Source organism: Corticium candelabrum, chromosome 22, assembly GCF_963422355.1.
Source record: "Corticium candelabrum chromosome 22, ooCorCand1.1, whole genome shotgun sequence".
In the NCBI taxonomy this organism is placed as follows: Eukaryota; Metazoa; Porifera; class Homoscleromorpha; order Homosclerophorida; family Plakinidae; genus Corticium; species Corticium candelabrum.
The window spans coordinates 1,135,978-1,151,918 of NC_085106.1; the positions used below are offsets into that span (position 1 = coordinate 1,135,978).

Consider the following 15,941-nt stretch of genomic DNA (forward strand, 5'->3'; position numbering starts at 1 on the left):
ATAATGTTGTGTGAGCTCTCCACTAAAACTTAGAACATTCTAGTATGCACTGTGATTGAAACACGCGACCTACTTCCCGTATAGTCTCGCGTAGCCAGACCTCTTTCCGCCGCGCCAGAAAGTATGACGCGGCTGCAAGGTGTCTGGCTACGCGAGACTAAGTGTACTTATTCACTCTCACGTGGTGCATATCTGTTTGGTTTACTTGACGTACGTACAATCATCATGACAATGAAACTTGGATATTGGGATCTTAGAGGGGTAAGTGCTGTGGATTTCGTTCTACTCATGCATGACCTAGTCAGACCGTCTAGATAAACTAGCTAGGCTATGGATCGAAATGAGGTTTGCTGTTTCTGCAGTTGTGTCAGCCTATTCGCTTGCTGCTTGCCTACAAGGGTGAGCAATTCGAGGAGAAAAGATATGAAGGTGAGTCTAGACAGCCATGCCATGCATGTAGACATGCATACAGTCTGCTCTGCATGCATGCCTAGGCAATCTGAATACTACTGCTAATGTCTAACACAACAAATTGCAGTCAAGGATGCTGAGAAACGCAAAGAATGGCAGGAAAAGGATAAACTCAAAACCGGCTTGGATTTACCATTTCCTAACGTAAGACATACATTTTTAGCACTCAGTTCTTTGCAGTTTTGGTGTGGGTAATTTACGGGTAGGTAGTTGCTAAAAGATTGTTGTTTCTGTATTGATTATAGTAAGTTTTGTGTTTGATCGGTGGACAGGCTGGATTAGTTAGAGACTCATTTGTTATTACACACTCTACAATGCTCACTAACCAAATAGTGCTATGTCTAATTACTACATACCATGCCAGCTAGGTCTAATCTATTAAGTGTCATACACTACACTCCTCTCCCTTTAGTTTTTATGATACCTGAGAGGTAGCTGTCTGTTTTCTCGAGCTGGATATCTCCTTTGACTGATTTCCTTCTGAGGTTCAGTTGCTCCATTGTCTGTGACTGGATCTTTAGTCTCAGTGGATTTCTTCATGACATGCTCCTCATCTGTAGTCTCCGTAGGTGTAAGTGTACTTGCTGGAAGTGTAGGATCTTCTAACACGGGTCCTGATGAATCTGGTACAACTGTAGCTGGCAAGATATCCGGTTCTTCTGGCAGAATCACTTGTGTATTGGTCGCATCTCTTGTTATCAAGTGATCAATATGCACATATCTTATGTGTCCGTCTATATTTACCAAATAAGATGTTGGTCCCAGTTGTTGTGTCACTATTCCTGCGAGCCATTTGCTTCGACCATCCCTTCTTGGATTCCAGACAGAAACAGTGTCTCCTGGACCTATTTCTCTTACATTGGTTGTAGCCTGGTTAAATGCTTCTCTTTGATGATCTCGTATCTTTTCCCAGCTTCTGGTTTCAACAGACTCAGCCTCGTCCTAAGAGAACGTTTCATCAGCAACTCAGGTGGAGTCTTTCCAGTCGTCCCGTGTGGGGTAGTCCGATAATGAAGTAAGAACAATGACACTTGGTGACTCCATGTTCGCTCTGATGGCTTAGACTTCAAGCTCTTCTTTAATTCCTGTACCATCCTCTCCACCCGTCCATTTGTGGATGGGTGATATGGTGGGGTATGTTGATGGTGGATGCAATTTGAGCGCATGAATTTACTAAACTCCTCTGATAGGAATTGAGGTCCATTGTCAGTTACCATACAATGTGGTATTCCATGAGTTGCAAATGTTCTTCTCATACATTCTACTGTCTGGCAAGCAGTATTATTCTTGTGTAATTCATGGACTTCTGGCCACTTTGAAAACGCATCTACTAACAATAAGTATTGTCTTCCTCTGTACTCCGCAAAGTCTGCGTGGACACGTTCCCAAGGACCTTCCGGGTATATCCAAGGATGAGTTGGATGAGTTGGCGTTGAAATTGCAGGTTTATTTTGTTGTTCCTGACACCTGGAACATGATCTGACTATACTCTCAACATCTCTGTCCAAGGCAGGCCACCACACAAAACTTCTAGCCGTTGCCTTCGTTCACACCATTCCTATATGTCCTGTGTGTAGTTTAGACAATACTTGTTTTTGTAGTGAATATGGAATCACTACTCTTCCTCCATATAATAGACATCCCTTGGTAATAGATAACTCGGCTGACCTCTTGGCATAACTGTCGAGTTCAGGCGACACATTGGTTGGCCATCCCTCTAGAGTATACTTCAATACTCTGCTAAGGATTGGATCCTTGGCCGTGGCTTGCTTCACTTGGTCTGCTGTAACTGGCAAAGTGTCCAAGTAATTTATATGGTACGTAATTTCACTGGATCGATCGCTTCCACAGGCAGTGGAAGTCTGGACAGCATGTCCGCTTCTTGATTGTTTATTCCGGGAGTAAACTCTAAATCGTAGTCATATGCACTCAGTACTATTGCCCAACGCTGCAATCTAGCAGCTGTCAAAGTTGGGATCCCTTGTTTCAGTCCTAATATTTTGAGTAAAGGTCTATGGTCTGTCACTAGTGTAAATTTACGTTCGACCAAATACTTGTGGAACTGTCGTACACCGTTAATGAGAGCTAAGGCTTCCCTTTCCAACTGTGCATAACCCCTCTCAGTTGAAGACAATGTTCTGGATGTGAATGCAATTGGTTGTTCAGTTCCATCTGGCATAACGTGCTTTAAACAAGCCCCAATTCCTTCTGGCGAGGCGTCACACTTGAGTCGTAATGGTTTTGCCAAATCGTAATGCGTTAGACAGCTCGAATTCAGTAGTTTCTCTTTGCTTTTTTTCAAAAGCTTCTTGTTGTGATTTCTTCCCAATCCATGGCGTAGACTTCTGGAGTAGTTTGTACAAAGGTTGGAGGGTAGTTGAGATATTCGGTAAAAATCAACCATAGTAGTTGAGTAAACCCAAGTATGACTTTAATTGAGTTACATTCTGTGGTTGGGGAGCCTCTCTAATTGCTCGATGCTTACTCTCCAATGGTCTGAGCCCCTTCTCGCTAATTAGGTGCCCCAAATACTCCACTTCGGAAGTGTTGAATGTGCTCTTCTCTTCTTTTAGTCGAATACCTCTCTTACTCATTCGGTCCAACACAATGTCTAACTGCTGGTCATGTTCCTCCTGGCTACCTTCTACTACCAGTATGTCATCTAAGTAGCATATGCATCCTGGAATGCCTGCTAAAATTTCATTCATGGTCTTTTGCCAAATAGCAGGTGCAGATGTGATTCCAAACGGCATCCTTGTATACACAAAGAGTCCCTTGCTAGTATTGATTGTCAAGTATGCCTGAGAGTCTGGGCTATCTTAATTTGTTGGTATACCTGTTTCATGTCCAAACGAGTAAAGACTCTTCCCCCTGCTAGGGTTGAAAACAGGTCTTGCAGATTAGGCATTGGGTAGCATTCCATCTCTAGGTAAGGGTTCACACTAACTTTGTAGTCACCACATACCCGTATTGACCCGTCAGCCTTCCTTACAATTACAATAGGTGATGCCCACTCGCTTCTGTTAATTTGTTGAATTATTTCCTCCTGTTGCAAACGGTCCAGTTCTTCGTCTACTTTACTGTGTAGGGCGTAGGGTTGCTTGTGGTTCTGAAATTCCGAGCCATAACTCACTTGATACTTCTGGCCAGATTGCTTCCATTTCCCGCAAGCTTTGGTGATATGACTTCTAATGTTGCAAACCCGGCAAGCGGCGCTCTTGTACCAACACTTTTCAGAGTCGTGATTGCGTCCGTCACAACGATGGCAAACATGCTCTTTAGCTGTGCTATCCCTGGGAGTGAATCGTCTACCTCCGGATGCTTGCATGGTAAACGTTGTCTCCGCTGCGTGGTATGTTTGTCGACTTGATTGCGGTTCTCCTCGTAACAATTTCAGTTCATGTCTTGCGGCTTCATGTGCTCGAGTTAGCGACAGTGCCTTCTCCAATGTCAGGTCTCGTTCTGCTAGGACCTTCTGCTGTAGGCCTTCATGTCGGAGACCGCACACCAATTGATCGCATAACGCTGTGTTCAGGCTGTCTGCGAATTCACAATCTTTTGCTAGGTGGTGCAATTCTGCAACGTAATTTGCAATTGATTCGCCCACTTTCTGCTGTCTCTTATAAAATTTGAACCTTTCGGCGATAACTATCTTCCTCGGTTCGTAATGATTCTTCAGCAATGTGATGAATCTTGTGGTTTATTTGGACTGACGAGGTTTGATAATATTGAGTACGTTGTTCCTCCGACTGTCGTGAGGAATATTGCTTTCATTTTGTCCGAGTCGACGATGTCGTTGGCGGTACAATAGAGCAGAAAGCATTGGTGATATTCATCAATCTTGTCACCTGGTTGGAGTGGTTCCAAATGTCCATACTTTCCGTGGCTCTGCGCCATCCTCGTCGCCAATTTGTGTTTGATTGGTGGACACAGGCTCGATTAGTTAGAGACTCACTTGTTATTACACACTCTACAACGCTCACTAACGTGCTAACTGAATAGTGCTATGTCTAATTACTACATACCATGCCAGCTAGGTCTAATCTAATTAAGTGTCATACACTACAGTAAATACATTAATTTATTAAATTAACCAATGTTTGAACGGTGACAACTGTACTGTACAGTGTAGATGCATGTCACTTCAGGAAATGTTAGCTGTGGCAACATGATGATGAGAGCAACAACTGCAAATGCAATGGACATGGCATATCTACAATGATGTTGATTGATATAATTTTAAAACGTGTTTTTGTTTAAAACTTTGTTGATTAATTAGCAAAAGTTTGTCTGAATGCTGCAGAGTTTGATTGCTGAGTCTTTGCTGTGTATAATCTCTTACAATTACATTTAATTTGAACATATGTGATTGCATAGTGTTGTATCTTGGCTCATTTATTTGTCATAAATGTCACAGTTGCCATATCTCATTGATGGAGATAGAAAACTTGTGCAAAGTCAAGCGGTCAGCTTACCTTTTATAATTGCTTTTCTGATAATATTGCAGTGAAGTCTGTTTTTTAGATTCTTTATTACTTGGGCAGAAAATACAATATGTGTACGATCATCATATACATACTTGTAATATTTTACTCTTATGGTGTCTTTATATATTGACATTGTATTGTCAGGTGGCAAGACGGAAGATGAGCGAGTTCGAGTTGATGTGTCTTTGCACCAGGTGCGATGACATCATTACAAAATTTAGTAAATCTTTATTGTATGGCTTATTATGTTTGCTGTACAGGCTCTTGATTTACGCAGAAGTTTCACTTCTCTTTCATTTGCATCTGACTTTGTAAATACTGTTTTGATTCTCCTGCCATGGTATTTCATTTATTGACATTATTTAATTATGTAGGCAGACAAAAAGCCTGACTACTTGCAGAAGCTACCAACAGTGCTTCAAGGGTTTGTGGATTTCATTGGTGGCAGGAAATGGTTGGCTGGTGATGAGGTAAGCAGTTGTTGCCAAACATTGTTGTGAACAGTCATATATGGGCTGTGTGTGTAACTGTGTAGCTGACCATTTCTGACTTTCACTTTTATGAGCAGCTGGCACAACACCTTATTCTTGATCCGAGTTGTCTAGACAAGTTTCCACGATTGCAGGTAGTCTAAAATTGTGTGTGCGAGTTCTCGACCATGCATATATAACACATGCACATTAATTAACAAAACAAGGAGTAACAACGTGTTGTTTTGTTGTATAGGAATATGTTGCCAACTTTGAGGTTTGTATTAATGAGACTAAGTAGTTCATGTTCCTTGTTTTCCATCTGATGGTTATTTGTTACAGGGCCTGCCTGCTATTAAAGCATACAGAGCTAGTTCTATCTTCATCAAGAGGCCAATCAACAGCCCATTTGCAACATTTACATAAAGTCAAGTCTTAGACTTAAGTTAACCTTGCATTGAACAAGTTGATCTGTATGCAACTATTGACTGACTTGGTTTTGTGTTTTTAACTTGAATTCATTCTGAAACGAAACTTTTGAGACGTTTGCTTGTTGGCTATAGTTGTGTTCTGTATGTTGCATGGCCATTTCTAGTTTTTAATTAAACTGTGACTGTCCTTGCTTACCTTGAGGCTTATGGGTGTTGTTTGACTAGTTACTTACTTATGTGAGAGACTAGGCTTACAAAGTGATGGGAAGTGGCAACCATAGGAAATGTGACTAATGAGTATAGGCTTGCAAATCAGAAGTTGACGATCAATCAGCTCTTCAAAACAAACTTATCTAGTGCATTTGATGACTTTTTATTTATTCATATTCAAAAGATTCAAATCAATGGTTTTCTGTTTACACATGCACACCTGTTCAACTTTGAGCGAGATAATACCAGTCTTGTTTTAATACCCAGCAATCATGCTAACTCGATAGTATACTGTCAAATATGATTATAGGATGTTTGAGTCTGTCTTCTGCTCTACAGTCGTTTTATCTCCATCAACTAACTGACTGTCTGTCTCTCTATTTTCCATTGCCTTGTTGCTTGTCTCATTGCTTTGTTCTACCTTGTCATCACCATCAGTAGCTGTAACTGGTGAAATGTCCTCATTGCTCACTTCATCTATTGCAGTAATTTCTGCACTGTCTAGAGAAAGTCGACTGGGAGAGTCACTCACTACATAGTGATCTTCAACAGCACTTCCTTGTTCAGAGTGTCCAGGAGAAACAGTCGGTTCAATATTGATGTTGATGTCCTTTGGAGGTGTCCCTTCTTTTGGACTCAGTACAACTAGCCGGGCTACACTAGGGATACAGTCTTCGTCCTCATCATTCACAACCACCGTCCCTGCAACTGCTAACTCAGTATTTACATCTGTCTTGTTCTCCTTGTTATGATGTAACTCTGCAGCTGGTGCCGGCTGCTCAGATTGCAGTGCTATGGGGAATGTAAATGGGTCTGCTGCTGCTGCTGCAGTGGTGTTTTCTTCTGATTGACTATTGGGTAACAATGTTTTCTGTTGTTCAACCTGTCCAGCTGTGTGTCCTTCATCTAGTTGCGTGGTATTGTCCAATACAGCTGCTTTTTTATTGGTTTCAGTTTGAAGAGTGCTTGTTACTGTTTCAGACTGACTCTCTTTCTTGTCAGTTTGACTGGAATGACATGTTTCTTGTTTCCATTCATTATCACTCTCCCCAGCTTCAGTAATGTTTACTTGTGTTACCTCACCCAGTGCATGGTGGAGTATCTCTGTTTCATTTGTATCCTCATTTTGTGAGTCATGACTTTGTTGAAGACTATTGTTTCCCTTCACCTCACTAGTTGTACTCTCCTGTTTGCTTGTTTCTTCTTTAGTTGCCAAATGTTCTTGCAGTTCTTGGGAAGTAGGCTCCCATTCAAGATTCGTTGGTTGCTCTTTTATACTGTCTACCAGCTCACTTAATTTTGTTTCGCTCTCTATAATCTGTAGTTGCAGATCTGTTTGTACTGGTTGTTTGAGCTGTTGTATCAATTCCTGCTGGTTCTCTGTTTGCTGCATATTTGTGTGTTGAACATGATCATATTCTGGATCCACTGCTCGGGGAGACAGTTCTTCATATGTATGTGTGCCTTGCTCAGGCACTTTACTTTCTTGTACAGATGGTGTCTTGTACTTAACATCAGTATATGGGTCACATTCACTGATAACGACATGTTCATTTCGCTCTTTTGATTGTGTTGGCACCTGTACAGTTTCCACTTGTTTCTGATACTCCATTTCTTCATTGTCCAGTGCATGCTGTTTTTGATGTGTTTCTAGGTCACATTCACTAACTGTTGTGTTCACATAGGTTGTATCAGTCACTTGACTGACTACATCGGCAGCAATCATGTCCTCTTTATCATCATCTTTAGCCAATTTTTTCTTCTTAGCACGCCTCTCTCTCTTGTCCTTTCTAGATCCACTAGTATTCGATGATATTGTACTAGAATTGCTGGTCTTTTTGCTAGTTAGTTCCAGTTTTTCTTCATCATCACTCTTGACCGACTCTCTACGTCGCCGTTTGAGACAGAGCAGTAGGATGATGACTAGCACCAGTAAAGCAACACCGCAACTAGCACTAATTGCTGCAATAACTCCAGTGCTAAATATGGAAGAGCTATCTTGTCTATTAATTTGTAATGGATATTGCAGAGGAAGTAAGGCAATCCCTACAACGGGAGATGGAGGTCCTACAAAACCAATGATGTTTTCAGCGGCAACAGCAAAGTAATATGTCACGTCATCTCGGTGCGGAACCGTAATGTTTAGATATTCCATCTGTGCGGCAGGTCTTTGACTTCTAAGAATAGAATGAGTGCCATCCACAATCCATGACTGAGGCAATGACTTCTGTGAACTAAAGTCTTTTCTTAGAGCAGACGGGTCGTTCACTGCATATTTGACATAGTATTTTTGGATGGTGCCTCTATCGTAGTTCCCCCCTGGTGCTGACCAAGACAGAGTTATCTGAGATGTGTTGTAATTTACACTCACAATCCTTAAGTCAGTAATGCGACAGGGTGGATACTGATCGACTGGCTGGCTGTATTCAGTTAAGAACATTCCTCCAGAAACAACTCTTGAAAATTGTTCTGCCACTTGTCGTCGATCTTCAGAGTACTCAGATATTTGACGGTTGGTGTAGTACAAAGCTACCGTGTCCACATACTTTGAAGGTAGTACTGTGACTGAACTTTGTGTGGCACTCACTGCAACCCTTACACTGTATTCACCTCGTTTCCTGAGGTCGGTAAAGTATCCACTATACACTCCATCTGCAGCAACATGATCTGGATCTGCAAAAATGGATGCATGATTACTATCGATGAGAAGAGACTTTAGTGTATTGCTCACTTGCTCCTCTATCATAGAGATTCCACTCTCTTGTCTCACCTGAAGGCAGTACAACATATGCAATTACGATTGCGTCTGCAACACCTCGTTCTCCTGCCTTGACTGCTACGGATATGACTGGTACAGTGCCAGTAGACAGGTCCCGATCACTTACGTCGGCTGTCACAATGATTGGATCATTTGTTATTCTTGCTTGGTGAGATACGATGCTGACTGCAACTATTATAGATCGAGACACCAAGCTGGATGTAAGACGCACTTTCCAGACCCCAACCTGTAATAAATATATACCCAAAATGGTGTATGTTCAACAAACATAGGTCTGTCTACCTTGGCATTGTCGACGTTAAAGGTCATTAGAGCAAACTCCGGCACTTCAGTGATACTACTCATATCAGAGACTGATCCAGTTGGATCAGTGATTTCAACTTTCAGTTCATTGATGTACTTTTCTGCTGTAAATTGGAAATAGCAGCTTGCTTGGGAATGTGAATCTACAGTAACATTCAGCTGAACAGGCACAGAAGAGGACACAGACACTGACTGCTGAAGGAGTTGGATGGGTTGTCTGTGTCTCTGTAGAGCCAGTTCACATGCAGATATCAACGATTCGCACAGGATCGTCTGCTGTTGGCTCTGAATATTTAATGGTACCAAGTACTGGTAACCGTTTGTTTGTCTGGCAAGATTACCAAGTTTCCGGAATGTATCTATGTCAGTACGTGTACTTCCTGATATAGCCAATGTAATGGGAAAGATGCGCACTCCACTGACTACCACATCATTAAATACCGAGTCAATTGTGATTGAACTGTCAGCATTTTCGTTTCCATCATTAATGACAAATACGCTGCAGCCTCCTACTACTGCTCCATTGTTGTTTTGTTTTATCAGTTCAACGGCTGCTTGTAAGCCTGAACCAATACTTGTTGTCCCACTTGCCATAGTAGGAAGAGCATCATAGAGAAGCTGACGTGCCTGGTTCCCTCTTACTTCTGTTAGATTGATGTTCACATGAGCAAGCTCATTGAACGAGACAATACCAATTTGTGTTCCTACAGGTACTATTTGAATAAGAGAATATGCTGCATTCCTCACACGGTCTAACCGCCCATCTAGCTGCATGCTGGCGGACACATCTAGGACCAACACTATCTGTTCAAACTGTTGTGCTTGGACGACTTTGAATGTTGGTGTTAGAACAGATGAGCGCAAACGAACGCTCGTCGGTAAATTTGCACCACCATCAAAATCATAATGATTGAGAATAACGTCCCATGTGCTGCTATAATTACACACTACATTCTGGTCATTTATTGCCTCCTCATTGTGAGGTACTGCTGCATCGCTTCCACAAAACTTAGTAATCTAGACAAACGAAAAGTTACTTCATGCGGGGCAGTTTGCAAGCTGTAGTTGCACCTCGTTTATTTGTTGGTAGAACATGACAGATGCCTGTGAGCTATCTCCTCCACTTGTTGGTCGGAATCCACATTCATCGCTTGCTGTAGTTGGGTGACAGTTTCCTCCGTATTCAGAGTGTACAATGTCGCCTTTGATGTCTGACGTGCATCTGGTCGCCTCAAATTGGCCGTCCGGCATGTAAGAGTAGAGTTGCCACAGTGAAGTTGGGTGTTCATTGTAGACACCCCATCGATACTGCGCCCATTGATGCACCAACATGCGACCAGCAGGGTTGCTCTAAATAGAACAAGAATATTTACTTCGAAATACACACGACAGATGACCGTTGTCTGTAGTATATGGAGTGTACACAGTCCTCTAGCTAGAGAGGCATGGTGTGATGTCACTATCAGGGCGTGTCTACTGTCTACCTGCTGATCGACTCTTGTAAACCGTCCGGGCGTGGAGAAAATGTAGTCTGCTTGTCGACCGCACAAACCGATGGAACGCCTGGTGAATGCTTGATCAACCTGATCTAGATTTCCTATCCTCACTTCTGCAGTCTCGAATGTCTCCCATACTGCAGTTGCATACTCGTCGGATGGTGGCCATGAGCTCGGTACTACGATGCGCACATCTCGAAAATATGCCCTTCGTTCTGTGGCCGTGTAGATATAGTGTGATGCCTCCGTGAACGCAGTCTTGATCGCCGGAATGAGTTGTGCACTTGTGGTATATGAGACAGACTCATCGATTGCCACGACGACGTTCTTGTAGCCGTTGTTTTGTAGCACTACCCGACTAGCGCCGCATAACTGCAGCATCATGCAGCACAGCAGCAGCAAGCGAGACGACATGCCGTCAGACTGAGTAATCAGAGATGCAGCCCCAGCCCTCGGCAGATCACGTGAACAAACAAACCACGCCCAGTGCTCCAAGAATAGAAACTGTCACCACTAACACGACGTCCCACAACTAACTACAGTATTTTCTTTCATTCCTATATAGGTACAGTGTACAGTCTCTACTGTACCGTGCATACATCTAAACACATGCTATGTACAAGAATAGTATCAAGTCGTTCCGTTCCCAATTGCTGTAGGATTTAATGACTCATAAAGCTGTAGAGCACTGTCCGGATGAACGGGAGTGGCACTAGTTGCAGGCAATGGTACATCCATCAACGAATCAGAGACTTCATAAATTAGCTCATCGCTGAATCTACCTGAAAGATCAGGACAACAACAGACACAAAGTTCACTACATTTCAACATAAATTTTCTGATTTAGATACAGATCTTGTAAATTTTGTTGTGTAGACTGTTCACCATATGTCTTTGGTTGCCTGGGGTGATGAAACGATTGACTCCTCATCTCTGAGTCTTCTGAGGCCAGTTGCAAAGGAGTCAAGTCTGAATATCGCATTGCATGATGTGGGTAATTAAGAGCCTTGGAGCTCTTATGAATAAATTCGTGTCTCGCCCTTTCTTCTTTCAGAAGAGTTTCCACAGCCTGCTGTTCACTAAAAGAGCCTACACCCTCATTCAATGACGTCACAATCCGTATGCTTGAATTAATTCGAGGTCGTCCAAGAGGAATAGGCTCAATAATTTCGATCTCACGCTGTTGATGAAGTGTCGGTTTTGACTTGATGGCAGGTTTTTGTCGCTTCTCTTTCTCCGGGGTCACGACCAAGTCACTAGAGCTGCAGTATTTGGGCGGAGACTCGGCAAAAGGAACAGGAGAAGGCTGAATGACATCTTCAAGAAAGGTGCATAATCTCTTATTCGTCATAGCTAGTACATGTACAAGTAGAAACAAATACGACGAAATCACCGCCTTCCATTCGGGCTATTCTAAAAGCCCGGATGTTATTATTTAGTGGGTGTTTGCATTTGTGGGGACTTTTTGACGTAGCTAAATACTCAGTCTTACGCTAGAGCATGGCTTATGATCTGGCTCATTCGCACGATCTAACAAGATTTGAAGAGCGCAGAGCAGAAGGCCGTGAGAGAAAATCAAATGGCGATGAGTATCATATAACGGTTCCACCAAGTATGAAAAACGACATCGCTGCACAAAGATTTCATCTAGAGGAGATAGAAAGATCACAACGACTTCAAGACGTAAGTCGGGGCAATTCCCTGCTGCATCACTGTTATGACGTTTATTAGATTTAATGTGCTGACTAAAGCTTTCCCCGGCCGTCCCCCAATCCCCCAATCCCCGTATTTCATTTGCAGTTGTCGCTCTCGAGCTCGATGGAGCACTTGCAGGAGGAAAACAAACGTCTTCTGAGTCAATTGGATGAGTTGGCAAACCATGATTCCAGCGGAATGGCCTCTAGAGTTGTGCAGTACATGCAAGACTTGCGAATTGAGAAGGACAAAGTTAGAACCGCAGAAAAGACGATCAAGAAACTAACTTCTGAGTTGTCTCGTACGCAGGTGAGTAACGTGCGTTTGTTGCATTCAGTTCTGAAGCGAAATTTTGCAGCGACGTAGTAGTATAACTAGTAGGCACTGAGTAACTACGTCATCAAAATTTTCTGACACATTTTTGCATATTAGGAAACAAATTTGTATACTAAGGTACGCTATGGTAGCAAATACATAATCTAGTTGCTACAGGACCGGTGAAAGTAGTGCTAATCTTCCCTCTACATTTGCTGCCTGCTTCTCTCAAATCTCAAACATGGTGGGTGGGCACAAGGAGCCATTTCTCTGTACCCGTAGATTAATAGATGAAATCTAATAATACAAAACTACAAAGTCCTATTTTGTTTATATAATTTAGTTTTAGTTATATTTGTATATAGTGCAACAGGAGGCCATTTTAGACATAGACATATGATAGGAGATTCCGAGAGTGTGCAAGTGAGTCTGTCCAAGGGTGTTTGAACTGTGACACAAAGTTCCGGATGTTTCATTAAATGTGACTTTTGACAACTGAGCTACATAGTAAAAATAAATTAGTAAACATGTTATCTTTAATTAATAAGAAATAAAACTGAAATTAATTAATTAAATCTGGCCTTATTAAGTCTTTATAAAAATTAGTTTCATAGAAGTTTGAAGTGATCATGCCATGTGAATTTGGTTGTTTAACATTAATATTATGTGTTTGAATGATTAGACATCGGGTGTAGATGGCTCTGCTGACCACGAATGTGAGAGATTGAGGAATGACGTTTTGCACTGGAAAAACAAGGCAGAAAGGTTGGAACGCGATGTACAACTGAAAGTTGTCCAGGTATACCAATGAGATGTTTCAGTAACTGTTGTATGCTCACTTTAATTGAATTGTTTCCATGTTTTACTTGAATAGGATGAGAAAATTGAAAAACTAGAAGATCAAATTCAGCAGTGGAGGAGTGAAGCAGAAGGATGGAAGAGAAAAGCAGCAGAGATGAAAGGGAACCAGGTGGGAAAATTACCATTGTTTGCAATAATCAGTGTTAATTAATAATGCCTAGATTCAATGGTTTGCTGTGTGATCTTATACGAAATACTTTCAATTAATGTGTAGGATTTGACTGGAAGAAGTAGAATTTCCGATCAGGAATACAAGAGATTGAAAGATGAACTTCAGCGCTGGAAGACCACTGCTGATGAATGGAAATCTAAAGCTGAACAACAACCACATCACTTTTCATTCAGTGCAAATGCCTCGCATCCAGTACAAGAATTGCAGGCTCCCCCAGTAATCCCACCAAGAGACGTTGATGTTAGAGCATACCAGAATCAAATTAAACAGCTGGAAGAAGAGTTGGAAGCTATCACAAAGTTGAAAAACGAAGTTAGAGACACAAACTGTTTTGTCAGTTGACAGAGTGAGTTCTATTTGTGTTTATATAGCTTTATGATGCAAATCAAGAATGGGATGGTCAGTACAAAAAGATGAAGAAAGAGTATGAAGTTCAAGTTGAGCAGTTGCAAAAATCATTGCGAGAGTTCCAAGGCCAGTTGGTGAAAGCAATTGATAATACTGATGAAGAGAAAACAAAGCGTGAACAGGAAGTAAGAAAGGTAACTGAGGAGCTCTCTTCTGCAAGACAGACTGCCGTACAATCAGCACAAAAACTCCAGACATTGGAGGCTGATTATGAACAACTACACAGAGACTATGAAATAGTGCAGGGCAAATTGAGTCGTTCATCAGGTTTGCTTAGAGAGGTAGGTACACTATACTAATGTACTTCTCATTTTGATTTGTGTATTTTGCATAAGTATATGTATATTTTCTATATACACAGGAGCAGAAATGCACTTGCGATTTGAGACGGCAGGTTGAACAGCTGCGGGGTCGACAGCATGGCTTTCAATCTGAAGAAGTGGAGCTTCTTAAGAAACAAAACGAATTGTTCAGGGATGATTTTGACCGTGAGAAACGTGAAAAACTGCAACTTCACAGAGATATAGAAGACTTACAGAAAGCACTCAGAGATAAAGACTTAAGCAGGGGTGGAAATCAGTATCAAGTTCGTGCATTGTTTTGTTGAATATGTAATTAGACACTAGTTACTTTTAGTAACATTTTATTGTTGATTAGGCTGATCAGCATAGAGACCTTCAACGACAAGTGGAACGTTACAAACGTGACTTGGAAAATGAGGCATTGGAGAAACAGAGACTGGAGACAGACAAACAGAGACTAGAGAGGGAAGTGACTCGTCTTCAGAATGAAATGAGATCTCAGGAATCTAGATTGCCTGATCAAGTTTGTTATTTGTATTAAATAAGCTAGCTTACTTGTGTTTTAAATTATAAGTGCTGTGATCAGAGACATGAACTGCAAGCTTTTCGTGCACAAGCTGAGGTTTTTCAAACTGATTATGAGCGTGAGAGGGAGGAGAAAAAGCGAATAGCAAGGCAGCTGTCTGAACAACAACGTGCTATGAGATCCCTCGAAACAACAAATGCAGCATTGCAGCAGCAGGTAGTGTAGTATTGAAATCAGACAGATGATGTTTGTATTATAAAAGACATACATCGGTATTGCAGGTTACTCAGTGCGAAGAAGATTTTGAGAAGGAACGTCGAGACAAGGAAGACTATTTGAGACAGCTGAGAAGAGAACGAAGCGCCAGCAGTGGACAGCATCGGGTAATTGCAGCCATTGTTTTGGATTAATATTGCCACTAATTAATTACTAATGGACAAACAGGTGTGTAACCGAAATGAAATATTTTAATTATTCTAGCATTTAAAAGGTACAATGTATAATTAATAGATTCAGTTAATGTAATGCAATATAATTGACGGCATGACTTAGTCAGACTGTACAACAACTTTGCACATACAACAAAACAGTACTGTGTTGTCAAAAGTTGTTTTGTGCAGCTTGGTGGTTCTCCACCAGTGGCAGCAAGGTTCGCTGAGGAAGAAATCAGAGAACAACAAGAAGCTTGGGCAAGACATGAGCAGAGAAGGGTTAATAACTACTCGATATCCAAGTTGATCGTTTTGGTCATTTGTTTTATGTTTTAGAGAAGGGACTCTGAAGCAGCTCCTCCTGAGCCAAATATTATTGGAAATGTGCCATGATTAGCAAATTGACATGTTTGTAGTACTGTGTACTTTTCTGATTAGCTTTAGTGCCTAGAGCTAATTGGGTACAATATTTTTGTGATTAATTTTTTGTTTTAGTTAGGCATCATTTTAATGATTGTTGACTAGCTAGGGATGTGTTTGAATGTTTACATGTGTAGTTGTGCTTATACTTATGTATTCATTAG

General features: G+C 41.5%; 4 protein-coding genes across 7 annotated transcripts; 2 read left to right on the plus strand and 2 right to left on the minus strand.

Annotated features, from left to right (window-relative positions):
• The first annotated feature begins 135 nt into the window (after positions 1-135).
• On the plus strand, positions 136-5,962 carry LOC134197138 (glutathione S-transferase Mu 4-like). The gene is made up of 11 exons (XM_062666404.1): positions 136-261; positions 363-429; positions 539-615; positions 4,889-4,936; positions 4,996-5,029; positions 5,103-5,152; positions 5,219-5,269; positions 5,333-5,428; positions 5,494-5,583; positions 5,685-5,705; positions 5,771-5,962. The coding sequence occupies exons 1-11, from the start codon at positions 226-228 to the stop codon at positions 5,852-5,854; spliced, it is 654 nt and encodes a 217-aa protein (XP_062522388.1). The 5' UTR covers positions 136-225; the 3' UTR covers positions 5,855-5,962.
• Positions 5,963-6,062: 100 nt separating this feature from the next.
• Positions 6,063-11,069, minus strand: LOC134197137 (calcium-activated chloride channel regulator 1-like). The gene is made up of 5 exons (XM_062666403.1): positions 10,636-11,069; positions 10,223-10,501; positions 9,131-10,168; positions 8,801-9,074; positions 6,063-8,742 (listed from the first exon to the last, which is right to left on the minus strand). The coding sequence occupies exons 1-5, from the start codon at positions 11,059-11,061 to the stop codon at positions 6,374-6,376; spliced, it is 4,386 nt and encodes a 1,461-aa protein (XP_062522387.1). The 5' UTR covers positions 11,062-11,069; the 3' UTR covers positions 6,063-6,373.
• Positions 11,070-11,116: 47 nt separating this feature from the next.
• LOC134197357 (uncharacterized) lies at positions 11,117-11,998 on the minus strand. Of its 4 annotated transcripts, none has more exons than XM_062666659.1 (2): positions 11,533-11,998; positions 11,117-11,429 (listed from the first exon to the last, which is right to left on the minus strand). In XM_062666659.1, the coding sequence occupies exons 1-2, from the start codon at positions 11,996-11,998 to the stop codon at positions 11,278-11,280; spliced, it is 618 nt and encodes a 205-aa protein (XP_062522643.1). In that variant the 3' UTR covers positions 11,117-11,277. The 4 variants fall into 4 exon arrangements, with proteins under 4 accessions (XP_062522643.1, XP_062522644.1, XP_062522642.1 ...); XM_062666660.1 differs by having other exon boundaries at positions 11,117-11,464; XM_062666658.1 differs by having other exon boundaries at positions 11,117-11,425; positions 11,499-11,998.
• A 67-nt stretch (positions 11,999-12,065) lies between these two features.
• On the plus strand, positions 12,066-15,923 carry LOC134197356 (golgin subfamily A member 6-like protein 22). Its single transcript, XM_062666657.1, has 12 exons — positions 12,066-12,330; positions 12,448-12,651; positions 13,340-13,456; positions 13,532-13,627; positions 13,733-14,002; positions 14,062-14,379; positions 14,460-14,684; positions 14,756-14,923; positions 14,987-15,142; positions 15,208-15,309; positions 15,547-15,636; positions 15,694-15,923. Exons 1-12 carry the CDS (start codon positions 12,148-12,150, stop codon positions 15,748-15,750), a joined length of 1,986 nt encoding a protein of 661 aa, XP_062522641.1. The 5' UTR covers positions 12,066-12,147; the 3' UTR covers positions 15,751-15,923.
• The last annotated feature ends 18 nt before the right edge of the window (positions 15,924-15,941 follow it).

Bases quoted from the DNA above. Each gene is read 5' to 3' on its own strand.
- LOC134197357 (XM_062666658.1), bottom strand. From the start codon at position 11,998: ATGACGAATAAGAGATTATGCACCTTTCTTGAAGATGTCATTCAGCCT. The intron at 11,426-11,498 runs GTATCTAAATCA...TCTTTCAGGTAG, and splicing joins CAACAAAATTTACAAGATCT to ATTCAGCGATGAGCTAATTT.
- LOC134197356 (XM_062666657.1), top strand. From the start codon at position 12,148: ATGGCTTATGATCTGGCTCATTCGCACGATCTAACAAGATTTGAAGAG. The intron at 15,143-15,207 runs GTAGTGTAGTAT...TCGGTATTGCAG, and splicing joins ATGCAGCATTGCAGCAGCAG to GTTACTCAGTGCGAAGAAGA. The intron at 15,310-15,546 runs GTAATTGCAGCC...TGTTTTGTGCAG, and splicing joins CCAGCAGTGGACAGCATCGG to CTTGGTGGTTCTCCACCAGT.
- LOC134197137 (XM_062666403.1), bottom strand. From the start codon at position 11,061: ATGTCGTCTCGCTTGCTGCTGCTGTGCTGCATGATGCTGCAGTTATGC. The intron at 10,502-10,635 runs GTAGACAGTAGA...TGTTCTATTTAG, and splicing joins TTACAAGAGTCGATCAGCAG to AGCAACCCTGCTGGTCGCAT. The intron at 10,169-10,222 runs GTGCAACTACAG...TCGTTTGTCTAG, and splicing joins TCTACCAACAAATAAACGAG to ATTACTAAGTTTTGTGGAAG.
- LOC134197138 (XM_062666404.1), top strand. From the start codon at position 226: ATGACAATGAAACTTGGATATTGGGATCTTAGAGGG. The intron at 262-362 runs GTAAGTGCTGTG...CTGTTTCTGCAG, and splicing joins GATATTGGGATCTTAGAGGG to TTGTGTCAGCCTATTCGCTT. The intron at 5,429-5,493 runs GTAAGCAGTTGT...GTAACTGTGTAG, and splicing joins AATGGTTGGCTGGTGATGAG to CTGACCATTTCTGACTTTCA.